This window comes from Coregonus lavaretus (genome assembly GCF_964263955.1).
Source record: "Coregonus lavaretus genome assembly, contig: HAP1_SCAFFOLD_577, whole genome shotgun sequence".
Lineage (NCBI taxonomy): Eukaryota > Metazoa > Chordata > Actinopteri > Salmoniformes > Salmonidae > Coregonus > Coregonus lavaretus.
The window spans coordinates 145315-171387 of NW_028157899.1; the positions used below are offsets into that span (position 1 = coordinate 145315).

Consider the following 26073-nt stretch of genomic DNA (forward strand, 5'->3'; position numbering starts at 1 on the left):
TGCCCTGGCTGTGTGTTTCGGGTCGTTGTCATGCTGGAAGACCCAGCCACGACCCATCTTCAATGCTCTTACTGAGGGAAGGAGGTTGTTGGCCAAGATCTCGCGATACATGGCCCCATCCATCCTCCCCTCAATACGGTGCAGTCGTCCTGTCCCCTTTGCAGAAAAGCATCCCCAAAGAATGATGTTTCCACCTCCATACTTCGCGGTTGGGATGGTGTTCTTGGGGTTGTACTCATCCTTCTTCTTCCTCCAAATACGGCGAGTGGAGTTTAGACCAAAAAGCTATATTTTTGACTCATCAGACAACATGACCTTCTCCCATTCCCCCTCTGGATCATTCAGATGGTCATTGGCAAACTTCAGACGGGCCTGGACATGCGCTGGCTTGAGCAGGGGGACCTTGCGTGCGCTGCAGGATTTTAATCCATGACGGCGTAGTGTGTTACTAATGGTTTTCTTTGAGACTGTGGTCCCAGCTCTCTTCAGGTCATTGACCAGGTCCTGCCGTGTAGTTCTGGGCTGATCCCTCACCTTCCTCATGGTCATTGATGCCCCACGAGATGAGATCTTGCATGGAGCCCCAGACCGAGGGTGATTGACCGTCATCTTGAACTTCTTCCATTTTCTAATAATTGTGCCAACAGTTGTTGCCTTCTCACCAAGCTGCTTGCCTATTGTCCTGTAGCCCATCCCAGCCTTGTGCAGGTCTACAATTTTATCCCTGATGTCCTTACACAGCTCTCTGGTCTTGGCCATTGTGGAGAGGTTGGAGTCTGTTTGATTGAGTGTGTGGACAGGTGTCTTTTATACAGGTAACGAGTTCAAACAGGTGCAGTTAATACAGGTAATGAGTGGAGAACAGGAGGGCTTCTTAAAGAAAAACTAACAGGTCTGTGAGAGCTGGAATTCTTACTCGTTGGTAGGTGATCAAATACTTATGTCATGCGATAAAATGCAAATTAATTACTTAAAAATCATACAATGTGATTTTCTGTATTTTTGTTTTAGATTCCGTCTCTCACAGTTGACGTGTACCTATGATAAAAATTACAGACCTCTACATGCTTTGTAAGTAGGAAAACCTGCAAAATCGGCAGTGTATCAAATACTTGTTCTCCCCACTGTATATACTGAGATCATGTGACAGATCATGTGACACTTAGATTGCACACAGGTGTACTTTATTTAACTAATTATGTGACTTCTGAAGGTAATTGGTTGCACCAGATCTTATTTAGGGGCATCATAGCAAAGGGGGTGAATACATATGCACACACCACTTTGTGATTAATTTCTAGATTTTTTTTTAACAAGTAATTTTTTTCATTTCACTTCACCAATTTGGACTATTTTGTGTCCATTACATGAAATCCAAATAGAAATCCATTTAAATTACAGGTTGTAATGCAACAAAATAGGAAAAACGCCAAGGGGGATGAATACTTTTGCAAGGCACTGTATATGTTCTCTTTCCAGCCCACTCCTCTACATTTCTCCCTCTACTCTATGGTAACCCCTGTGTTATCCAGGTGTTTCACTGGGCCCAGAGGAATGCTGAACACATCGTTCCCCTGTACTGTTTCGACCCTGGTCATTACCTAGGAACAGCGAACTACAACCTGCCCCGTACCGGCCCCTTCCGTCTGCGCTTCCTTCTGGACAGCATCCAGGACCTCAGGACCAGTCTGATACAGAGGGGCAGGTGAGAGGAGCTGCTCTAGCCATACACATGTTGTATACCATATCACACCATAACCACACCATATCACACCATAACCACACTGTACCATAACCACACCATAACCATACCATAACCGTACCATATCACACCATAACCACACCATAACCATACCATAACCACACCATATCACACCATAACCATACTGTACCATAACCACGCCATAACCCCACCATAACCACACCATAACCATACCATAACCACACCATAACCATACCATAACCACACCATAACCGTACCATATCACACCATAACCACACCATAACCACACCATAACCATACCGTAACCATACCATAACCGTACCATATCACACCATAACCACACCATAACCGTACCATACCACACCATAACCATACCATATCACACCATAACCACACCATAACCGTACCATACCACACCATAACCATACCATAACCACACCATAACCATACCATATCACACCATAACCACACCATGACCGTACCATACCACACCATAACCATACCATAACCACACCATAACCATACCATAATGTTCCACACCATAACCATACCATATCACACCATAACTATACCATAATGTTCCACACCATAACCATACCATATCACACCATAACCATACCATATCACACCATAACCACACCATAACCATACCATATCACACCATAACCATACCATAATGTTCCACACCATAACCATACCACACCATAACTGTACCATATCACACCATAACCACACCATAACCGTACCATATCACACCATAACCACACCATAACCATACCATATCACACCATAGCCATACCATAATGTACCTAACCATACCAAAACGTATCTAACCATACCATAATGTACCACACTATAACATACCATAATGTACTACACTATAACCATACCATAATGTACCACACTATAACCATACCATAACGTACCACACTATAACATACCATAACGTACCACACTATAACCATACCATAACGTACCACACTATAACATACCATAACGTACCACACTATAACCATACCATAACGTACCACACTATAACATACCATAACGTACCACACTATAACCATACCATAACGTACCATACCATAACATACCATAACGTACCACACTATAACCATACCATAACGTACCACACTATAACCATACCATAACGTACCACACTATAACCATACCATAACGTACCACACTATAACCATACCATAACGTACCACACTATAACATACCATAACGTACCACACTATAACATACCATAACGTACCACACTATAACATACCATAAAGTACCACACTATAACCATACCACACTATAACCATACCATAACGTACCACACTATAACATACCATAACGTACCACACTATAACCATACCATAACGTACCACACTATAACCATACCATAACGTACCTCACTATAACCATACCATAACGTACCTCACTATAACCATACCATAACGTACCATACCATAACGTACCACACTATAACCATACCATAACGTACCACACTATAACCATACCATAATGTACCACACTATAACCATACCATAACGTACCACACTATAACATACCATAACGTACCTCACTATAACCATACCATAACGTACCACACTATAACATACCATAACGTACCTCACTATAACCATACCATAACGTACCATACCATAACGTACCTCACTATAACCATACCATAACGTACCATACCATAACGTACCACACTATAACCATACCATAACGTACATTACCATAACGTACCACACTATAACCATACCATAACGTACCACACTATAACCATACCATAACGTACCACACTATAACCATACCATAACGTACCTCACTATAACCATACCATAACGTACCACACTATAACATACCATAACGTACCACACTATAACCATACCATAACGTACCTCACTATAACCATACCATAACGTACCATACCATAACGTACCACACTATAACCATACCATAACGTACCACACTATAACCATACCATAACGTACCACACTATAACCATACCATAACGTACCACACTATAACCATACCATAACGTACCACACTATAACATACCATAACGTACCACACTATAACCATACCATAATGTACCACACTATAACCATACCATAACGTACCACACTATAACCATACCATAACGTACCACACTATAACCATAACGTACCACACTATAACATACCATAACGTACCACACTATAAACATACCATAACGTACCACACTATAACCATACCATAACGTACCACACTATAACCATACCATAACGTACCACACTATAACATACCATAACGTACCACACTATAACCATACCATAACGTACCACACTATAACCATACCATAACGTACCACACTATAACCATACCATACCACACTATAACGTACCATAACGTACCACACTATAACCATACCATAACGTACCACACTATAACATACCATAACGTACCACACTATAACCATACCATAACGTACCACACTATAACCATACCATAACGTACCACACTATAACCATACCATAACGTACCACACTATAACCATACCATAACGTACCACACTATAACATACCATAACGTACCGCACTATAACCATACCATAACGTACCACACTATAACCATACCATAACGTACCTCACTATAACCATACCATAACGTACCACACTATAACCATACCATAACGTACCACACTATAACATACCATAACGTACCACACTATAACGTACCACACTATAACCATACCATAACGTACCACACCATAACGTACCACACTATAACCATACCATAACGTACCACACTATAACCATACCATAACGTACCACACTATAACCATACCATAACGTACCACACTATAACCATACCATAACGTACCACACTATAACCATACCATAACGTACCACACTATAACCATACCATAACGTACCACACTATAACATACCATAACGTACCACACTATAACCATACCATAACATACCATAACATACCGTACCATAACGTACCGTACCATAACGTACCATACATAACGTACCATACATAACGTACCACACTATAACATACCATAACGTACCATACCATAACGTACCATACATAACGTACCATACATAACGTACCACACTATAACCATACCATAACGTACCACACTATAACCATACATAACGTACCATACATAACGTACCACACTATAACCATACCATAACGTACCACACTATAACCATACCATAACGTACCACACTATAACCATACCATAACGTACCACACTATAACCATACCATAACGTACCACACTATAACCATACCATAACGTACCATAACTATACTATAACGTACCATTCCATAACCGTACCATACCACACCATAACCATAATGTACCATACACCACCATAATATACCATACAACACCAGACGTACCATAACGTACCACACCATAATGATAACGTACCGCAACATAACCCTACCATACAACACCATAACCATAACGTACCATACAACACCATAACCATAACCATAACCATACCATACCATACAACACCATAACCATACCCTACCATACAACACCATAACCATAACCATACCCTACCATACAACACCATAACCATACCATACCATACAACACCATAACCATAACCATACCCTGCCATACAACACCATAACCATAACCATACCCTACAACACCACAACCATAACCATACCCTACCATACAACATCATAACCATAACCATACCATACCATACAACACCATAACCATAACCATACCCTGCCATACAACACCATAACCGTACCATACCCTGCCATACAACACCATAACCATACCCTACCATACACCATAACCATAACCATACCCTACCATACAACACCACAACCATAACCATACCCTACCATACAACACCATAACCATAACCATACCCTGCCATACAACACCATAACCATAACCTGCCATACAACACCATAACCATAACCATACCCTGCCATACAACACCATAACCATAACCATACCCTGCCATACAACACCATAACCATAACCATACCCTGCCATACAACACCATAACCGTACCATACCCTGCCATACAACACCATAACCGTACCATACCCTACCACACCATTACTTTGAGGTCAGTCAGTTATTATATAGTGTTACATAGAACCAGCCAGTGTTATTATCACTAACAGGGTTTCTTGTAGCGGTCTTCCAGAGATCAGGCTTGCTGATTCAGTGCCTCTTTTGATATCCCTGTTGAAGACACATTTTTATAAAGATTATTTTAATGTATGATTTCAATTAGCTATCTTTTTTTTCATTTCTCCTTCCTCTTGTTTTTGTTTTTTTGAAAAGCGTTATACATTAATGTTTACATTAACGGAGCCGTCATCACATTCTGTTCTGTTTCCACTATTCAGTGAGAGAGGGAAATGATTAATCCACTACCCAGGATGCAGCTTGATGCTCTCAGACAGTGTTAACTGGGGCCACTGTGTTTGTGTGTTTGTGTGTGTGTTCTTCCAGCACCCTGGTGGTGAGACGGGGCAGGCCAGAGGAGGTGGTTAGTGACCTCATTAAGCAGCTAGGTTCTGTTAGCGCTGTGGCCTTCCATGAAGAGGTTAGTAACCTAGTACACTACCTATTAACGCTCTTATTTATCACGCTATAGCAATATAATGGCTATCTATATGTATCTTTCCCACCACTATAGATGCTGTACCTATTAACGCTCTTATTTATCACGCTATAGCAATATAATAGCTATCTATATGTATCTTTCCCACCACTATAGATGCTGTACCTATTAACGCTCTTATGTATCACACTATAGCAATATAATAGCTATCAATATGTATCTTACTCACCACTATAGATACTGTACCTATTAACGCTCTTATTTATCACGCTATAGCAATATAATAGCTATATATATGTATCTTTCCCACCACTATAGATGCTGTACCTATTAACGCTCTTATTTATCACGCTATAGCAATATAATAGCTATCTATATGTATCTTACTCACCACTATAGATACTGTACACTACCGTTGAAAAGTTTGGGGTCACTTAGACATTTCCTTGTTTTCGAAAGAAAATCAAATTTTTGGTCCATTTAAAATAACATCAAATTGATCGGAAATACAGTGTAGACATTGTTAATGTTGTAAATGTCTATTGTAGCTGGAAACAGCTGATTTTTAATGGAATATCTACATAGGCGTACAGAGGCCCATTATCAGCAACCATCAGTCCTGTGTTCCAATGGCACGTTGTGTTTGCTAATCCAAGTGTATCATTTTAAAAGGCTAATTGATCATTAGAAAACCCTTTTGCAATTATGTTAGCACAGCTGAAAACTGTTGTGCTGATTTAAAGAAGCAATAAAACTGGCCTTCTTGAGACTAGTTGAGTATCTGGAGCATCAGCAATTGTGGGTTCGATTACAAGGTCAAAATGGCCAGAAACAAATAACCTTCTTCTGAAACAAGAAACAGTCTATTCTTGTTCTGAGAAATGAAGGCTATTCCATGCGAGAAATTGCCAAGAAACTGAAGATCTCGTACAACCCTGTGTACTACTCCCTTCACAGAACAGCGCAAACTGGCTCTAATTAGAATAGAAAGAGGAGTGGGAGGCCCCGGTGCACAACTGAGCAAGAGGACAAATACATTAGTGTCTAGTTTGAGAAAGACGCCTCACAGGTCCTCAACTGGCAGCTTCATGAAATAGTACCCGCAAAACACCAGTCTCAACGTCAACAGTGAAGAGGCGACTCCGGGATGCTGACCTAGGCAGAGTTGCAAAGGAAAAAGTCCAGTGTCTGTGTTCTTTTGCCCATCTTAATCTTTTATTTTTATTGGCCAGTCTGAGATATGGCTTTTTCTTTGCAATTCTGCCTAGAAGGTCAGTATCCCGGAGTTGCCTCTTCACTGTTGACGTTGAGACTGGTGTTTTGCGGTACTATTTAATGAAGCTGCCAGTTGAGGACCTGTGAGGCGTCTGTTTCTCAAACTAGATACTCGAAGAGTGGTAAAGCGGTCTTTACTGGTTCTAACAGCAGACCTATAAGCTGGAAGATGCTGGAGGAAAAAATGGTGTTTGACCAAATACAATGCTATTTCTCTGTAAACAAATTAACAACATACTTTCAGCATGCTTATAGAGAAGGGCACTCAACATGTATTGCACTGACACAAATGACTAATGATTGGTTAAAATAAATTGATAATAAGAAGATTGTGGGAGCTGTACTGTTAGATTTCAGTGCAGCCTTTGATATTATTGACCATAACCTGTTGTTGAGAAAACGTATGATTTATGGCTTTTCAACCTCAGCTCTGAATCCACAATATGGCAATCTATCTAATAGAACTCAGAGGGTTTTCTTTAGTGGAAGCTACTCTAATGTCAAACATGTAAAGTGTGGTGTACCGCAGGATAGCTCTCTAGGCCCTCCACTCTTTTCTATTTTTACCAATGACCTGCCACTGGCATTGGTAAAAATGCTGATGATTCAACCATACATGCGTCAGCAACCACAGCTAATGAAGTCACTGAAACCCTTAACAAAGAGTTGCAGTCTGTTTTGGAATGGGTGGCCAGTAATAAACTGGTCCTGATCATCTCTAAAACTAAGAGCATTGTATTTGAAACAAATCATTCCCTAAGTTCTAGACCTCAGCTGAATCTGGTAATGAATGGTGTGGCTGTTGAATAAGTTGGGGAGACTAAATTACTTGGTGTTACCTTAGATTGCAAACTTTCATGCATTTGGAAAGTATTCAGACCCCTTGACTTTTTCCACATTTTGTTACGTTACAGCCTTATTCTAAAATTGATTAAATTGTTTTCCCCCCCTTTATCAATCTACACACAATACCCTGTAATGACAAAGCAAAAAACAGGTTTTTAGAAAGTTTTGCAAATTTTATAATAAAACCCCCCCCAGGAAATAGACATTTACATAAGTATTCAGACCCTTTACTCAGTACTTTGTTGAGGCACCTTGTCACGATCGTCTAAAACAGGAGACCAAGGCGCAGCGTTGCGAGTGAACATGATGACTTTAATTCGAAAAGCACGTCAATACAAAACAAACGACGAAAGTGAAGTCCTACAGTGACAAAGACTGAACTTGGAACAAAAACCCACAAACCCCACAGGAAAACATACAGAAATAAATATGGCTCCCAATCAGAGATAACGAGCCGACAGCTGACACTCGTTACCTCCGATTGGGAGTCATTGACCAAACCTAGAAATACAACACTTAGAAACACCCAACCAAACATAACAAAATACACCCTGGCTCAAATACAAAAGTCCCGGAGCCAGAGTGTCACACACCTTTGGCAGCGATTACAGCCTCGCGTATTCTAGGGTATGACGCTACAAGCTTGGCACACCTGTATTTGGGGAGTTTCTCCCATTCTTCTCTGCAGATCCTCTCAAGCTCTGTCAGGTTGGATGGGGAGCATCGCTGCACAGCTATTTTCAGGTCTCTCCAGAGATGTTCGATTGGGTTCAGGCTCTGGCTGGGCCACTCAAGGACATTCAGAGACTTGTCCCGAAGCCACTCCTGCGTTGTCTTGGCTGTGTGCACTTGATGAGGTTTTCATCAAGGATCTCTCTGTACTTTGCTCCATTCATCTTTCCCTCGATACGGACTAGTCTCCCAGTCCCTGCCACTGAAATAAATCCCCACAGCATGATGCTGCCACCACCATGCTTCACCGTAGGGATGGTGCCAGGTTTCCTCCAGACGTGACGCTTGGCATTCAAGCCAAAGAGTTCAATATTGGTTTCATCAGACCAGCGAATCTTGTTTCTCATGGTCTGAGAGTCTTTTAGGTGCCTTTTGGTAAACTTCAAGCGGGCTGTCATGTGCCTTTTACTGAGGAGTGGCTTCCGTCTGGCCACTCTACCATAAAGGCCTGATTGGTGGAGTACTGCAGAGATGGTTTTCCTTCTGGAAGGTTCTCCCATCTTCACAGAGGAACTCTGGAGCTCTGTCTTGGTCACCTCCCTGACCAAGGCCCTTCTCCCCTGATTGCTCAGTTTGGCCAGGCGGCCAGCTCTAGAAAGAGTGTTGGTGGTTTGTGAGAGCAAAAATAACTAGATGATGTTATAATACTGTTATTGCATCAAATGGTTGTTTTCTGTAATAGAACAGGGTTCTTAGAAACTCTCATCTGTCTGTGTTAACACTGGCAGTAGATTAACGATGCCTTTGGTGATAAAACCTAACAGGCCATATTCCATTCATGTGAGGAAGATGGATCCGGTCTGACTGAGCCTGCAGTTTATAGACTGAATTGGTGTTTGTGTAATGTGAGGTACCAGGGAGAGATGGTTCGGGTATGGATAATGATGAGCGGAAGCTTGTCTTAGGGGCCAAACTCTGGTTTCTGTACAATAAGAACAGTGTTCATAGCAAATGCTATCTGGCTGGGGGATACTGCTTTCTCATATATCAAGTCTCACCTTGTGACCCATTCCATACTATTATTTGTCATGTAGACATTTTGCCACAACTTTGGAAGTATGCTTGGGGTCATTATCCATTTGGAAGACCCATTTGCGACCAAGCTTTAACTTCCTGACTGATGTCTTGAGATGTTCTTCAATATATCCACATCATTTTCCTTCCTCATGATGCCATCTATTTTGTGAAGTGCACCAGTCCCTCCTGCAGCAAAGCACCCCCACAGCATGATGCTACCACCCCCGTGCTTCACGGTTGGGATGGTGTTCTTCAGCTTGCAAGCAACCCCATTTTTCCTCCAAACATAACGATGGTCATTATGGCCAAACAGTTCTATTTTTGTTTCATCAGACCAGAGGACATTTCTCCAAAAAGTGCGATCTTTGTCCCCATGTGGTGTACCTAATAAACTGGCCACGGAGTGTATATCTCATCACTCTTTCTCTCCATCACTCTATCATCCTATAGCTATATCTCTCAGCACTCTCATTCTATATCTCTCCATCACGATCATCCAAAGCTATATCTCTCCATTTTAGTAGTCCAGGTCTCTCCTTGAAAAATTGATTTTTATCGCAATGAGACTAACCTGGTTAAATAAAATGAAGTAGTATAGACTTATAGATGGGTTGATTGTTTAGCAACAAATCCGACGTGTGCGTAACTATGGGGCAAAACAGACTGGGTTGGCTTAGATTGTTGAACTAAGTTGAATCTCCAATGTTTATTGAAAACATAAACACATTTACACAATGATCACGTGTCTCTCATGCATCGTTAAGGTTGTTGGTTAGCTAGCTAGCTAATTTGAGCCATATTAGCATAGACATCAGTCAAAACACCTCAAAACAAGATGAAACGAGCTGAAACAAATAACTTATGATTCCCCAGAAGGCAGTTTGGTAGCTATCTGACCACTCAGAATCATAACAACACACACCTTCCGGCCACATCCATGTGCTCGCTTCAATGTATTGTGTTTTGTTATCCATCCTGTAGGTGGTGCCAGAGGACCAGCAGGTGGAGAGAGGAGTGAGGGACATCTGTTCTCAGATGAAGGTTAAAGTTCACACCTGCTGGGGGTCGACACTGTACCACCGAGACGACCTCCCGTTCAACCACCTATCCAGGTGAGAGAAGACCACAGGGGTCAAGATCAAGTTCATTTGATTTTATTCACGTGGCAGAGAAAGTAGTCATCTGCGATTGGGCTGCTCAGCAAAGGCTCTATCTCCTGGATAATCACTACATTATGAAGTCAGGCTCTATCTCCTGGATAATCACTACATTATGAAGTCAGGCTCTATCTCCTGGATAATCACTACAATATGAAGTCAGGCTCTATCTCCTGGATAATCACTACATTATGAAGTCAGGCTCTATCTCCTGGATAATCACTACAATATGAAGTCAGGCTGTCTCCTGGATAATCACTACATTATGAAGTCAGGTTATCCTGGATAATCACTACATTATGAAGTCAGGCTCTCTCCTGAATAATCACTACAATATGAAGTCAGGCTGTCTCCTGGATAATCACTACATTATGAAGTCAGCCTCTGTCCTGGATAATCACTACAATATGAAGTCAGGCTGTCTCCTGGATAATCACTACATTATGAAGTCAGGCTGTCTCCTGGATAATCACTACAATATGAAGTCAGGCTGTCTCCTGGATAATCACTACATTATGAAGTCAGCCTCTGTCCTGGATAATCACTACAATATGAAGTCAGGCTGTCTCCTGGATAATCACTACATTATGAAGTCAGGCTGTCTCCTGGATAATCACTACATTATGAAGTCAGCCTCTGTCCTGGATAATCACTACAATATGAAGTCAGGTTCTCTCCTGGATAATCACTACATTATGAAGTCAGGCTGTCTCCTGGATAATCACTACAATATGAAGTCAGGCTGTCTCCTGGATAATCACTACAATATGAAGTCAGGCTGTCTCCTGGATAATCACTACAATATGAAGTCAGGCTGTCTCCTGGATAATCACTACAATATGAAGTCAGGCTGTCTCCTGGATAATCACTACATTATGAAGTCAGCCTCTGTCCTGGATAATCACTACAATATGAAGTCAGGCTCTCTCCTGGATAATCACTACATTATGAAGTCAGGCTGTCTCCTGGATAATCACTACAATATGAAGTCAGGCTCTCTCCTGGATAATCACTACATTATGAAGTCAGGCTGTCTCCTGGATAATCACTACAATATGAAGTCAGGCTCTCTCCTGGATAATCACTACATTATGAAGTCAGGCTGTCTCCTGGATAATCACTACATTATGAAGTCAGGCTCTCTCCTGGATAATCACTACAATATGAAGTCAGGCTCTCTCCTGGATAATCACTACATTATGAAGTCAGGCTCTCTCCTGGATAATCACTACAATATGAAGTCATGCAGCTTTTCAATTTGCATGTGTACTAAATAGCTGTCTTGCGGTATAACTGTCCACGGCTATATTTTACTGAGACATTTGCTGAGGGAGAGATATGACGTCGTCCTTGCTTAGGCTACCTGACATGTAACCCTGTTCTATTCTCTCCTGTGATAGGCTACCTGAAATGTAACCCTGTTCTATTCTCTCCTGTGATAGGCTACCTGAAATGTAACCCTGTTCTATTCTCTCCTGTGATAGGTTGCCTGACATGTAACCCTGTTCTATTCTCTCCTGTGATAGGTTGCCTGACATGTAACCCTGTTCTATTCTCTCCTGTGATAGGTTGCCTGACGTATATACCCAGTTCAGGAAGGCAGTGGAGACCCAGGGCAGGGTGAGGCCGGTTTTGCCCACCCTAGACCAGCTGAAGCCTCTCCCCCCTGGGTCAGGTCTGGATGAAGGCCCCATCCCCTCCCCAGAAGACCTGGAGCAGACAGATACTGTTAGGGAACCTCGCTCTGCCTTCCCCCACAGCGGGGGAGAGACTCAGGCCCTGGCCAGACTACAGCATTACTTCTGGGACACGGTGAGTACGTTGTATTCATGTAGCAGACGCTCTTATCCAGAACAACTTACAGTTAGTGCATTCATCTTAGATAGCTAGGTGAGACAACCACATCTGTCATAGCAAGTAAAAACATGTCCTCAATAAACCAGCTACATTCTCAGAAAAAAGGGTACAGTTAAGGTCCAGTATTGTTCTGTAATAATGTAGCTTAGGGTCCAGTATTGTTCTTTAATAATGTAGCTTAGGGTCCAGTATTGTTCTGTAATAATGTAGCTTAGGGTCCAGTATTGTTCTGTAATAATGTAGCTTAGGGTCCAGTATTGTTCTGTAATAATGTAGCTTAGGGTCCAGTATTGTTCTGTAATAATGTAGCTTAGGGTCCAGTATTGTTCTGTAGTAATGTAGCTTAGGGTCCAGTATTGTTCTTTAATAATGTAGCTTAGGGTCCAGTATTGTTCTGTAATAATGTAGCTTAGGGTCCAGTATTGTTCTTTAATAATGTAGCTTAGGGTCCAGTATTGTTCTGTAATAATGTAGCTTAGGGTCCAGTATTGTTCTTTAATAATGTAGCTTAGGGTCCAGTATTGTTCTTTAATAATGTAGCTTAGGGTCCAGTATTGTTCTGTAATAATGTAGCTTAGGGTCCAGTAGTGTTCTGTAATAATGTAGCTTAGGGTCCAGTATTGTTCTGTAATAATGTAGCTTAGGGTCCAGTATTGTTCTTTAATAATGTAGCTTAGGGTCCAGTATTGTTCTGTAATAATGTAGCTTAGGGTCCAGTATTGTTCTGTAATAATGTAGCTTAGGGTCCAGTATTGTTCTTTAATAATGTAGCTTAGGGTCCAGTCTTGTTCTTTAATAATGTAGCTTAGGGTCCAGTATTGTTCTGTAATAATGTAGCTTAGGGTCCAGTATTGTTCTGTAGTAATGTAGCTTAGAGTCCAGTATTGTTCTTTAATAATGTAGCTTAGGGTCCAGTATTGTTCTGTAATAATGTAGCTTAGGGTCCAGTATTGTTCTTTAATAATGTAGCTTAGGGTCCAGTATTGTTCTGTAATAATGTAGCTTAGGGTCCAGTATTGTTCTGTAATAATGTAGCTTAGGGTCCAGTATTGTTCTGTAATAATGTAGCTTAGGGTCCAGTATTGTTCTGTAATAATGTAGCTTAGGGTCCAGTATTGTTCTGTAATAATGTAGCTTAGGGTCCAGTATTGTTCTTTAATAATGTAGCTTAGGGTCCAGTATTGTTCTGTAATAATGTAGCTTAGGGTCCAGTATTGTTCTGTAATAATGTAGCTTAGGGTCCAGTATTGTTCTGTAATAATGTAGCTTAGGGTCCAGTATTGTTCTTTAATAATGTAGCGTAGGGTCCAGTATTGTTCTGTAATAATGTAGCTTAGGGTCCAGTATTGTTCTTTAATAATGTAGCTTAGGGTCCAGTATTGTTCTGTAATAATGTAGCTTAGGGTCCAGTATTGTTCTGTAATAATGTAGCTTAGGGTCCAGTATTGTTCTGTAATAATGTAGCTTAGGGTCCAGTATTGTTCTTTAATAATGTAGCTTAGGGTCCAGTATTGTTCTGTAATAATGTAGCTTAGGGTCCAGTATTGTTCTGTAATAATGTAGCTTAGGGTCCAGTATTGTTCTGTAATAATGTAGCTTAGGGTCCAGTATTGTTCTGTAATAATGTAGCTTAGGGTCCAGTATTGTTCTGTAATAATGTAGCTTAGGGTCCAGTATTGTTCTGTAATAATGTAGCTTAGGGTCCAGTATTGTTCTGTAATAATGTAGCTTAGGGTCCAGTATTGTTCTGTAATAATGTAGCTTAGGGTCCAGTATTGTTCTGTAATAATGTAGCTTAGGGTCCAGTATTGTTCTTTAATAATGTAGCTTAGGGTCCAGTATTGCTCTTTAATAATGTAGCTTAGGGTCCAGTATTGTTCTGTAATAATGTAGCTTAGGGTCCAGTATTGTTCTGTAATAATGTAGCTTAGGGTCCAGTATTGTTCTGTAATAATGTCGCTTAGGGTCCAGTATTGTTCTGTGGTAATGTCGCTTAGGGTCCAGTATTGTTCTGTGGTAATGTCGCTTAGGGTCCAGTATTGTTCTGTAATAATGTCGCTTAGGGTCCAGTATTGTTCTGTAATAATGTCGCTTAGGGTCCAGTATTGTTCTGTAATAATGTCGCTTAGGGTCCAGTATTGTTCTGTAATAATGTAGCTTAGGGTCCAGTATTGTTCTGTGGTAATGTAGCTTAGGGTCCAGTATTGTTCTGTAATAATGTAGCTTAGTGTCCATTATTGTTCTGTAATAATGTAGCTTAGGGTCCAGTATTGTTCTGTAATAATGTAGCTTAGGGTCCAGTATTGTTCTGTAATAATGTAGCTTAGGGTCCAGTATTGTTCTGTGGTAATGTAGCTTAGGGTCCAGTATTGTTCTGTAATAATGTAGCTTAGGGTCCAGTATTGTTCTGTAATAATGTAGCTTAGGGTCCAGTATTGTTCTGTAGTAATGTAGCTTAGGGTCCAGTATTGTTCTTTAATAATGTAGCTTAGGGTCCAGTATTGTTCTGTAATAATGTAGCTTAGGGTCCAGTATTGTTCTTTAATAATGTAGCTTAGGGTCCAGTATTGTTCTGTAATAATGTAGCTTAGGGTCCAGTATTGTTCTTTAATAATGTAGCTTAGGGTCCAGTATTGTTCTTTAATAATGTAGCTTATGGTCCAGTATTGTTCTGTAATAATGTAGCTTAGGGTCCAGTAGTGTTCTGTAATAATGTAGCTTAGGGTCCAGTATTGTTCTGTAATAATGTAGCTTAGGGTCCAGTATTGTTCTTTAATAATGTAGCTTAGGGTCCAGTATTGTTCTTTAATAATGTAGCTTAGGGTCCAGTATTGTTCTGTAATAATGTAGCTTAGGGTCCAGTATTGTTCTTTAATAATGTAGCTTAGGGTCCAGTCTTGTTCTTTAATAATGTAGCTTAGGGTCCAGTATTGTTCTGTAATAATGTAGCTTAGGGTCCAGTATTGTTCTGTAGTAATGTAGCTTAGAGTCCAGTATTGTTCTTTAATAATGTAGTTTAGGGTCCAGTATTGTTCTGTAATAATGTAGCTTAGGGTCCAGTATTGTTCTTTAATAATGTAGCTTAGGGTCCAGTATTGTTCTGTAATAATGTAGCTTAGGGTCCAGTATTGTTCTGTAATAATGTAGCTTAGGGTCCAGTATTGTTCTGTAATAATGTAGCTTAGGGTCCAGTATTGTTCTTTAATAATGTAGCTTAGGGTCCAGTATTGTTCTGTAATAATGTAGCTTAGGGTCCAGTATTGTTCTGTAATAATGTAGCTTAGGGTCCAGTATTGTTCTGTAATAATGTAGCTTAGGGTCCAGTATTGTTCTTTAATAATGTAGCGTAGGGTCCAGTATTGTTCTGTAATAATGTAGCTTAGGGTCCAGTATTGTTCTTTAATAATGTAGCTTAGGGTCCAGTATTGTTCTGTAATAATGTAGCTTAGGGTCCAGTATTGTTCTGTAATAATGTAGCTTAGGGTCCAGTATTGTTCTGTAATAATGTAGCTTAGGGTCCAGTATTGTTCTTTAATAATGTAGCTTAGGGTCCAGTATTGTTCTGTAATAATGTAGCTTAGGGTCCAGTATTGTTCTGTAATAATGTAGCTTAGGGTCCAGTATTGTTCTGTAATAATGTAGCTTAGGGTCCAGTATTGTTCTGTAATAATGTAGCTTAGGGTCCAGTATTGTTCTGTAATAATGTAGCTTAGGGTCCAGTATTGTTCTGTAATAATGTAGCTTAGGGTCCAGTATTGTTCTGTAATAATGTAGCTTAGGGTCCAGTATTGTTCTTTAATAATGTAGCTTAGGGTCCAGTATTGCTCTTTAATAATGTAGCTTAGGGTCCAGTATTGTTCTGTAATAATGTAGCTTAGGGTCCAGTATTGTTCTGTAATAATGTAGCTTAGGGTCCAGTATTGTTCTGTAATAATGTCGCTTAGGGTCCAGTATTGTTCTGTGGTAATGTCGCTTAGGGTCCAATATTGTTCTGTAATAATGTCGCTTAGGGTCCAGTATTGTTCTGTAATAATGTCGCTTAGGGTCCAGTATTGTTCTGTAATAATGTCGCTTAGGGTCCAGTATTGTTCTGTAATAATGTCGCTTAGGGTCCAGTATTGTTCTGTAATAATGTAGCTTAGGGTCCAGTATTGTTCTGTGGTAATGTAGCTTAGGGTCCAGTATTGTTCTGTAATAATGTAGCTTAGTGTCCATTATTGTTCTGTAATAATGTAGCTTAGGGTCCAGTATTGTTCTGTAATAATGTAGCTTAGGGTCCAGTATTGTGCTGTAATAATGTAGCTTAGGGTCCAGTATTGTTCTGTGGTAATGTAGCTTAGGGTCCAGTATTGTTCTGTAATAATGTAGCTTAGGGTCCAGTATTGCTCTGTAATAATGTAGCTTAGGGTCCAGTATTGTTCTGTAGTAATGTAGCTTAGGGTCCAGTATTGTTCTGTAATAATGTAGCTTAGGGTCCAGTATTGTTCTGTAATAATGTAGCTTAGGGTCCAGTATTGTTCTGTAATAATGTAGCTTAGGGTCCAGTATTGTTCTGTAATAATGTAGCTTAGGGTCCAGTATTGTTCTGTAAAAATGTAGCTTAGGGTCCAGTATTGTTCTGTAATAATGTAGCTTAGGGTCCAGTATTGTTCTGTAATAATGTAGCTTAGGGTCCAGTATTGTTCTGTAGTAATGTAGCTTAGGGTCCAGTATTGTTCTCTGGTGTACATAAAGTCTAAATACACATCATATACCTTCAGAGGTAGCTGCATATAATAACCTCTAATGGTACTGTTCACTAATATTTTATTTTATGTGCGGATAAACTAGTACAGCGGTACATGTTCGTACCCGATATTTTAAATATAAAGGTAAAAATAGTTGTGCCTTAGTGGGGGGCGTGGCTTTCACTTAGTTATTTTTGGCCACCTGTGAGTGAAAGTGTTTTACCCATCTTTCTCGTGTTAAAGTAGTGGTACATTCATCATGAAAACCTTTAGTTTGGTCCAATGATAATAAATGGGATATGTGTTTGTTGTGATAAAGCTGGTATGTGTCTCATGCAGGATGCTGTGGCTACCTACAAGGAGACTCGTAACGGCCTGATGGGAATGGACTATTCCACTAAGTTTTCCCCTTGGTAAGTACCTGATGGGAATGGACTATTCCACTAAGTTTTCCCCTTGGTAAGTACCTGCATGGCCGGGGGAAGGGGACTGCAGCACCCCCTGAAAAATCAGAATATATATATATATATATATATATATATATATATATATATATATATATTAGTAGCAGTCAAAAGTTTGGGGACACCTACTCATTCAAGGGTTTTTCTTTATTTTTACTATTTTCTACATTGTAGAATAAATAGTGAAGACTTCAAAACTATGAAATAACACATATGGAATCATGTTGTAACCAAAAAAAGTGTTAAACAAATCAAATCAAAATATATTTTAGATTATTCAAAGAAGCCACCCTTTGCCTTGATGACAGCTTTGCACACTCTTGGCATTCTCTCAACCAGCTTCACCTGGAATGCTTTTCCAACAGTCTTGAAGGAGTTCCCACATATGCTGAGCACTTGTTGGCTGCTTTTCCTTCACTGCGGTCCAACTCATCCCAAACCATCTCAATTGGGTTGAGGTCAGGTGATTTGTGGAGGCCATCTGATGCAGCACTCCATCACTTTCCTTCTTGGTCGAATAGCCCTTACACAGCCTGGAGGTGTGTTGGGTCATTGTCCTGTTGAAAAACTAATGATAGTCCCTCTAAGCCCAAACCAGATGGGATGGCGTATCTCTGCAGAATGCTGTGGTAGCCATGCTGGTTAAGTGTGCCTTGAATTCTAAATAAATCACAGACAGTGTCACCAGCAAAGCACCATAACACCTCCTCCTCCATGCTTCACGGTGGGAACCACACATGCGGAGATCATTCGTTCACCTACTCAGCGTCTCAAAAGACATGCGGTTGGAACCAAAAATCTCTAATTTGGACTCATCAGAGTTATGTCATTATGGGGTATTGTGTGTATATTTGCTGAGGATTTGTATTTATTTAATCCATTTTGGAATAAGGCTGTAACGTAACAAAATGTGCGAAAAGTCAAGGGGTCTGAATACTTTCACAAACGTAATGCGCTGGGCCTTTACTAGTATTATTTGAGATTCTTCAAATAGCCACCCTTTGCCTTGATGGCAGTTTTGCACAATCGTGGCATTCTCTCAACCAGCTTCATGAGGTAATCACCTGGAAAGCATTTCAATTAACAGGTGTGCCTTGTTAAAAGGTAATTTGTGGAATCTATTTCCTTCTTAATGCGTTTGAGCCAATCAGTTGTATTGTGACAATGTAGGGGGGGTATACAGAAGATAGCCCTATTTGGTAAAAGACAAAGTCCATATTATGGCAAGAGCAGCTCAAATAAACAAAGAGAAACGACAGTCCATCATTACTTCAAGACATGAAGGTCAGTCAATCCAGAAAATGTCAAGAACTTTGAAAGTATCTTCAAGTGCAGTCGCAAAAACCATCAAGCGCTGTGATGAAACTGGCTCTCATGAGGACCGCCACAGGAAAGGAAGACCCAGAGTTACCTCTGCTGCAGAGGATAAGTTCATTAGAGTTAACTGCACCTCAGATTGTAGCCCAAATAAATGCTTCACAGAGTTCAAGTAACAGACACATCTCAACATCAACTGTTCAGAGGAGACCGCGTGAATCAGGCATTCAAGGTCGAATTGCTGCAAAGAAACCACTACTAAAGGCCACCAATAAGAAGAAGAGACTTGCTTGGGCCAAGAAACACGAGCAATGGACATTAGACCGGTGGAAATCTGTCCTTTGGTCTGATGAGTCCAAATGTAAGATATTTGGTTCCAACCGCCGTGTCATTGTGAGACACAGAGTAGGTGAATGGATGATCTCCGCATGTGTGGTTCCCACCGTGAAGCATGGAGGAGGAGGTGTGACGTTGTGGGGGTGCTTTGCTGGTGACACTGTCAGCGATTTATTTAGAATTCAAGGCACACTTAACCAGCATGGCTACCACAACATTCTGCAGCGATACGCCATCCCATCTGGTTTGGGCTTAGTCCCACTATCATTTGTTTTTCAACAGGACAATGACCCAACACACCTCCAGGCTGTGTAAGGGCTATTTGACCAAGAAGGAGAGTGATGGTGCTGCATCAGATGACCTGGCCTCCACAATCACCCAACCTCAACCCAATTGAGATGGTTTGGGATGAGTTGGACCGCAGAGTGAAGATTAACTGTTTTGCACAGATAATTATCAGACTCAAGTTAGAAATGTTGGTAAACACTCAAATACATGTAGTTTTAACACTATTTTTTCACAAAAGTAGTGCACTGGGCCTTTACTAGTCCTGTATTAGCAGACCAATATAGATGTCTTCAGCGCTGGCAAAAAAAAAAAATCTACATCCCAAAATAATCGCAGCCCCCGCTCCCCCAAACTACTTTCCGCGGCTATGAGTAGCAGTCCGTATAATGGCAGTCCCTAAGCTGTTAGATAGCAGTCCGTATAATGGCAGTCCCTAAGCTGTTAGTTAGCAGTCCGTATAATGGCAGTCCCTAAGCTGTTAGTTAGCAGTCCGTATAATGGCAGTCCCTAAGCTGTTAGATAGCAGTCCGTATAATGGCAGTCCCTAAGCTGTTAGATAGCAGTCCGTATAATGGCAGTCCCTAAGCTGTTAGTTAGCAGTCCGTATAATGGCAGTCCCTAAGCTGTTAGTTAGCAGTCCGTATAATGGCAGTCCCTAAGCTGTTAGTTAGCAGTCCGTATAATGGCAGTCCCTAAGCTGTTAGATAGCAGTCCGTATAATGGCAGTCCCTAAGCTGTTAGTTAGCAGTCCGTATAATGGCAGTCCCTAAGCTGTTAGTTAGCAGTCCGTATAATGGCAGTCCCTAAGCTGTTAGATAGCAGTCCGTATAATGGCAGTCCCTAAGCTGTTAGATAGCAGTCCGTATAATGGCAGTCCCTAAGCTGTTAGTTAGCAGTCCGTATAATGGCAGTCCCTAAGCTGTTAGTTAGCAGTCCGTATAATGGCAGTCCCTAAGCTGTTAGTTAGCAGTCCGTATAATGGCAGTCCCTAAGCTGTTAGTTAGCAGTCCGTATAATGGCAGTCCCTAAGCTGTCTTTAGGAAGGGAACCTTCATGTCCTGCTCTACACTGATAACCTTATTTACCTCCTACAGGTAAAACCCTGGTTGGCTATAGACTGGTTGGCTGTAGACTGGTTGGCTGTAGACTGGTTGGCTGTAGACTGGTTGGCTATAGACTGGTTGGCTGTAGACTGGTTGGCTATAGACTGGTTGGCTATAGACTGGTTGGCTATAGACTGGTTGGCTATAGACTGGTTGGCTGTAGACTGGTTGGCTGTAGACTGGTTGGCTGTAGACTGGTTGGCTATAGACTGGTTGGCTATAGACTGGTTGGCTATAGACTGGTTGGCTGTAGACTGGTTGGCTGTAGACTGGTTGGCTATAGACTGGTTGGCTGTAGACTGGTTGGCTGTCTGACTGGTTGGCTGTAGACTGGTTGGCTGTAGACTGGTTGGCTATAGACTGGTTGGCTGTAGACTGGTTGGCTGTAGACTGGTTGGCTGTAGACTGGTTGGCTGTAGACTGGTTGGCTATAGACTGGTTGGCTGTAGACTGGTTGGCTATAGACTGGTTGGCTATAGACTGGTTGGCTGTAGACTGGTTGGCTATAGACTGGTTGGCTATAGACTGGTTGGCTGTAGACTGGTTGGCTATAGACTGGTTGGCTGTAGACTGGTTGGCTATAGACTGTATCTATAACTGGCTATAGACTGTATCTATAACTGTGTTCTACAGGTTGGCTATAGACTGTATCTATAACTGTGTTCTACAGGTTGGCTATAGACTGTATATATAACTGTGTTCTACAGGTTGGCTATAGACTGTATCTATAACTGTGTTCTACAGGTTGGCTATAGACTGTATCTATAACTGTGTTCTACAGGTTGGCTATAGACTATCTATAACTGTGTTCTACAGGTTGGCTATAGACTGTATCTATAACTGTGTTCTACTGGTTGGCTATAGACTGTATCTATAACTGTGTTCTACAGGTTGGCTATAGACTGTATCTATAACTGTGTTCTACAGGTTGGCTATAGACTGTATCTATAACTGTGTTCTACAGGTTGGCTATAGACTGTATCTATAACTGTGTTCTACAGGTTGGCTATAGACTGTATCTATAACTGGCTATAGACTGTATCTATAACTGTGTTCTACAGGTTGGCTATAGACTGTATCTATAACTGTGTTCTACAGGTTGGCTATAGACTGTATCTATAACTGTGTTCTACAGGTTGGCTATAGACTGTATCTATAACTGGCTATAGACTGTATCTATAACTGTGTTCTACTGGTTGGCTATAGACTGTATCTATAACTGTGTTCTACAGGTTGGCTATAGACTGTATCTATAACTGTGTTCTACAGGTTGGCTATAGACTGTATCTATAACTGGCTATAGACTGTATCTATAACTGTGTTCTACTGGTTGGCTATAGACTGTATCTATAACTGTGTTCTACAGGTTGGCTATAGACTGTATCTATAACTGTGTTCTACAGGTTGGCTATAGACTGTATCTATAACTGTGTTCTACAGGTTGGCTATAGACTGTATCTATAACTGTGTTCTACTGGTTGGCTATAGACTGTATCTATAACTGTGTTCTACAGGTTGGCTATAGACTGTATATATAACTGTGTTCTACAGGTTGGCTATAGACTGTATCTATAACTGTGTTCTACAGGTTGGCTATAGACTGTATCTATAACTGTGTTCTACAGGTTGGCTATAGACTGTATCTATAACTGTGTTCTACAGGTTGGCTATAGACTATCTATAACTGTGTTCTACAGGTTGGCTATAGACTGTATCTATAACTGTGTTCTACTGGTTGGCTATAGACTGTATCTATAACTGTGTTCTACAGGTTGGCTATAGGCTGTATCTCCCCGAGGTATATCTACCAACAGATCAAGAAATATGAGAGTGAACGAACAGCCAATCAGAGCACATACTGGTGAGTTCCTTCCTGCTAATACAGCCAATCAGAGCACATACTGGTGAGTTCCATCCTGCTACCTCATATCCTGTTGTGATCAGGATCATGATGAGATCAGTCACTGAATCCATGTTTATCTCCTGTGATGTAGCTTTGATGAGCCAGGCTAGCAGGGTGGCTGGGTAGGAGATGCACCTTTAATGTACTTAGTTCAGGTAACTGAATAAATGATGAATTGAATGGAAGAAGTGATGTGGTTTTATTAAGCATGGCTGACTGTACATGTCTTCCAACAGGGTGGTGTTTGAGCTGCTCTGGAGAGACTATTTCAAGTTTGTAGGAGCCAAATACGGAGACAGACTGTTTGACATCAAAGGTGAAGTTGGAAAGCCAGTTTCATATGTTATCTTCATATAAAGCTTATTGCACATAATCTCATGGTTGTTAAATGTTCTCACCAGGCCTTCAGGACAAGTCCATCCCTTGGAAGAAGGACATGAATCTGTTCAATGCATGGAAAGGTTAGGGAGAAATCAGTACAAATCTGTAGTCTTTACAATACCACTCTGATCTACGAGGTGACTACACAGAGCTGCATAAGGCACGTATAGAGAACTGAAAGTCTATTGGATGCACGGTGGTAAATATACGATGGAGTGGATACCGTAACAGTATTCTAACTAATATCTCTCATACTACTGGGTTGTTGTAACTCCTCTGTCTCATGTTACTCTAGAGGGTCGTACCGGGGTGCCGTTCGTTGATGCCAACATGCGAGAGCTGGCGCTGACGGGGTTCATGTCTAACAGGGGGCGCCAGAACGTAGCCAGCTTCCTCACCAAGGACCTGGGACTGGACTGGAGGATGGGGGCTGAGTGGTTCCAATACCTGTTGGTGAGGCTCCTGGTTAGGGTTAGGAACTGGGTCAGGGTTAGGACCGGGTCAGGGTTAGGACCTGGGTTAGGGTTAGGGTCAGGGTTAGGACCTAGTCAGGGTTAGGACCTGGGTCAGGGTTAGGACCGGGTCAGGGTTAGGACCTGGGTTAGGGTTAGGGTCAGGGTTAGGACCTAGTCAGGGTTAGGACCTGGGTCAGGGTTAGGACCTGGGTTAGGACCTGGGTCAGGGTTAGGACCTGGGTTAGGACCTGGGTCAGGGTTAGGACCGGGTCAGGGTTAGGACCTGGTCAGGGTTAGGGTCAGGGTTAGGGTCAGGGTTAGGACCTGGGTCAGGGTTAGGACCTGGGTTAGGACCTGGGTCAGGGTTAGGACCTGGGTTAGGGTTAGGTCAGGGTTAGGACCGGGTCAGGGTTAGGACCGGGTCAGGGTTAGGACCTGGGTCAGGGTTAGGACCTGGGTTAGGACCTGGGTCAGGGTTAGGACCTGGGTTAGGGTTAGGACCTGGGTCAGGGTTAGGACCTGGGTTAGGACCTGGGTCAGGGTTAGGACCTGGGTTAGGGTTAGGACCTGGGTCAGGGTTAGGACCTGGGTCAGGGTTAGGACCGGGGTCAGGGTTAGGACCGGGGTCAGGGTTAGGACCTGGGTCAGGGTTAGGGTCAGGGTTAGGACCGGGTCAGGGTTAGGACCTGGGTCAGGGTTAGGGTCAGGGTTAGGACCGGGTCAGGGTTAGGACCGGGGTCAGGGTTAGGACCTGGGTCAGGGTTAGGACCTGGGTCAGTGTTAGGACCTGGGTCAGGGTTAGGGTCAGGGTTAGGACCGGGTCAGGGTTAGGACCGGGTCAGGGTTAGGACCGGGTCAGGGTTAGGACCTGGGTCAGGGTTAGGACCTGGTCAGGGTTAGGACCTGGGTCAGGGTTAGGACCTGGGTCAGGGTTAGGACCGGGGTCAGGGTTAGGTCAGGGTTAGGACCGGGTCAGGGTTAGGACCGGGTCAGGGTTAGGACCTGGGTCAGGGTTAGGACCTGGGTCAGGGTTAGGACCTGGGTCAGGGTTAGGGTCAGGGTTAGGACCGGGGTCAGGGTTAGGACCGGGTTAGGGTTAGGACCGGGTCAGGGTTAGGACCGGGTCAGGGTTAGGACCTGGGTCAGGGTTAGGACCTGGGTCAGGGTTAGGACCTGGGTCAGGGTTAGGACCGGGTCAGGGTTAGGACCTGGGTCAGGGTTAGGACCTGGGTCAGGGTTAGGACCTGGGTCAGTGTTAGGACCTGGGTCAGGGTTAGGACCGGGTCAGGGTTAGGACCGGGTCAGGGTTAGGACCGGGTCAGGGTTAGGTCAGGGTTAGGACCTGGGTCAGGGTTAGGACCGGGTCAGGGTTAGGACCTGGGTCAGGGTTAGGACCGGGTCAGGGTTAGGACCTAGGGCTGGACTGGAGGATGGGGCAGAGTGGTTCCACTATTTACTGGTGAGGCTGGGGCCCAAGCCTAAATCAACCCCTAGCCCCTACCCCTGATCCCTAGCCCCTACCCTTGACCCCTAGCCCCTACCCCTGACCCCTAGCCCCTACCCTTGACCCCTAGTCCCTACCCTTGACCCCTAGCCCCTACCCCTGATCCCTAGCCCCTACCCTTGATCCCTAGCCCCTACCCCTTGACCCCTAGCCACTCTAGGCACAGGATAGGACAGGTGTATCCAAGGTGGTGGGAACTCAACCCAGCCTATGATAGGGAAACGTGGAACTAAAATCATAACGCTTTATTTAGATAAATATATGACTGTGGGCATACCTATTGAATGGTTTCAGTTCTACACCAGGCTGGTTAGGAGCTAGGAGACCAGTAGTGGACAGTTTTATAACCTGAGGTCATTGTTTTCGGTCTGATCAGATCAAT

The 26073-nt window shown here is 42.3% G+C and overlaps 1 protein-coding gene across 1 annotated transcript in view; it reads left to right on the forward strand.

Moving 5' to 3' along the window:
* The window catches only part of cry-dash (cryptochrome DASH), a 52611-nt gene that overhangs the window by 17808 nt on the left and 8730 nt on the right, over positions 1-26073 (forward strand). The window contains exons 2-10 of the mRNA XM_084198763.1: positions 1533-1705; positions 6218-6311; positions 11181-11311; positions 12925-13168; positions 18280-18353; positions 23220-23309; positions 23588-23667; positions 23753-23812; positions 24028-24185. Of these exons, the coding sequence (XP_084054889.1) occupies positions 1533-1705; positions 6218-6311; positions 11181-11311; positions 12925-13168; positions 18280-18353; positions 23220-23309; positions 23588-23667; positions 23753-23812; positions 24028-24185 (1104 nt within the window). The remainder of the gene's footprint in view (positions 1-1532; positions 1706-6217; positions 6312-11180; positions 11312-12924; positions 13169-18279; positions 18354-23219; positions 23310-23587; positions 23668-23752; positions 23813-24027; positions 24186-26073) is intronic.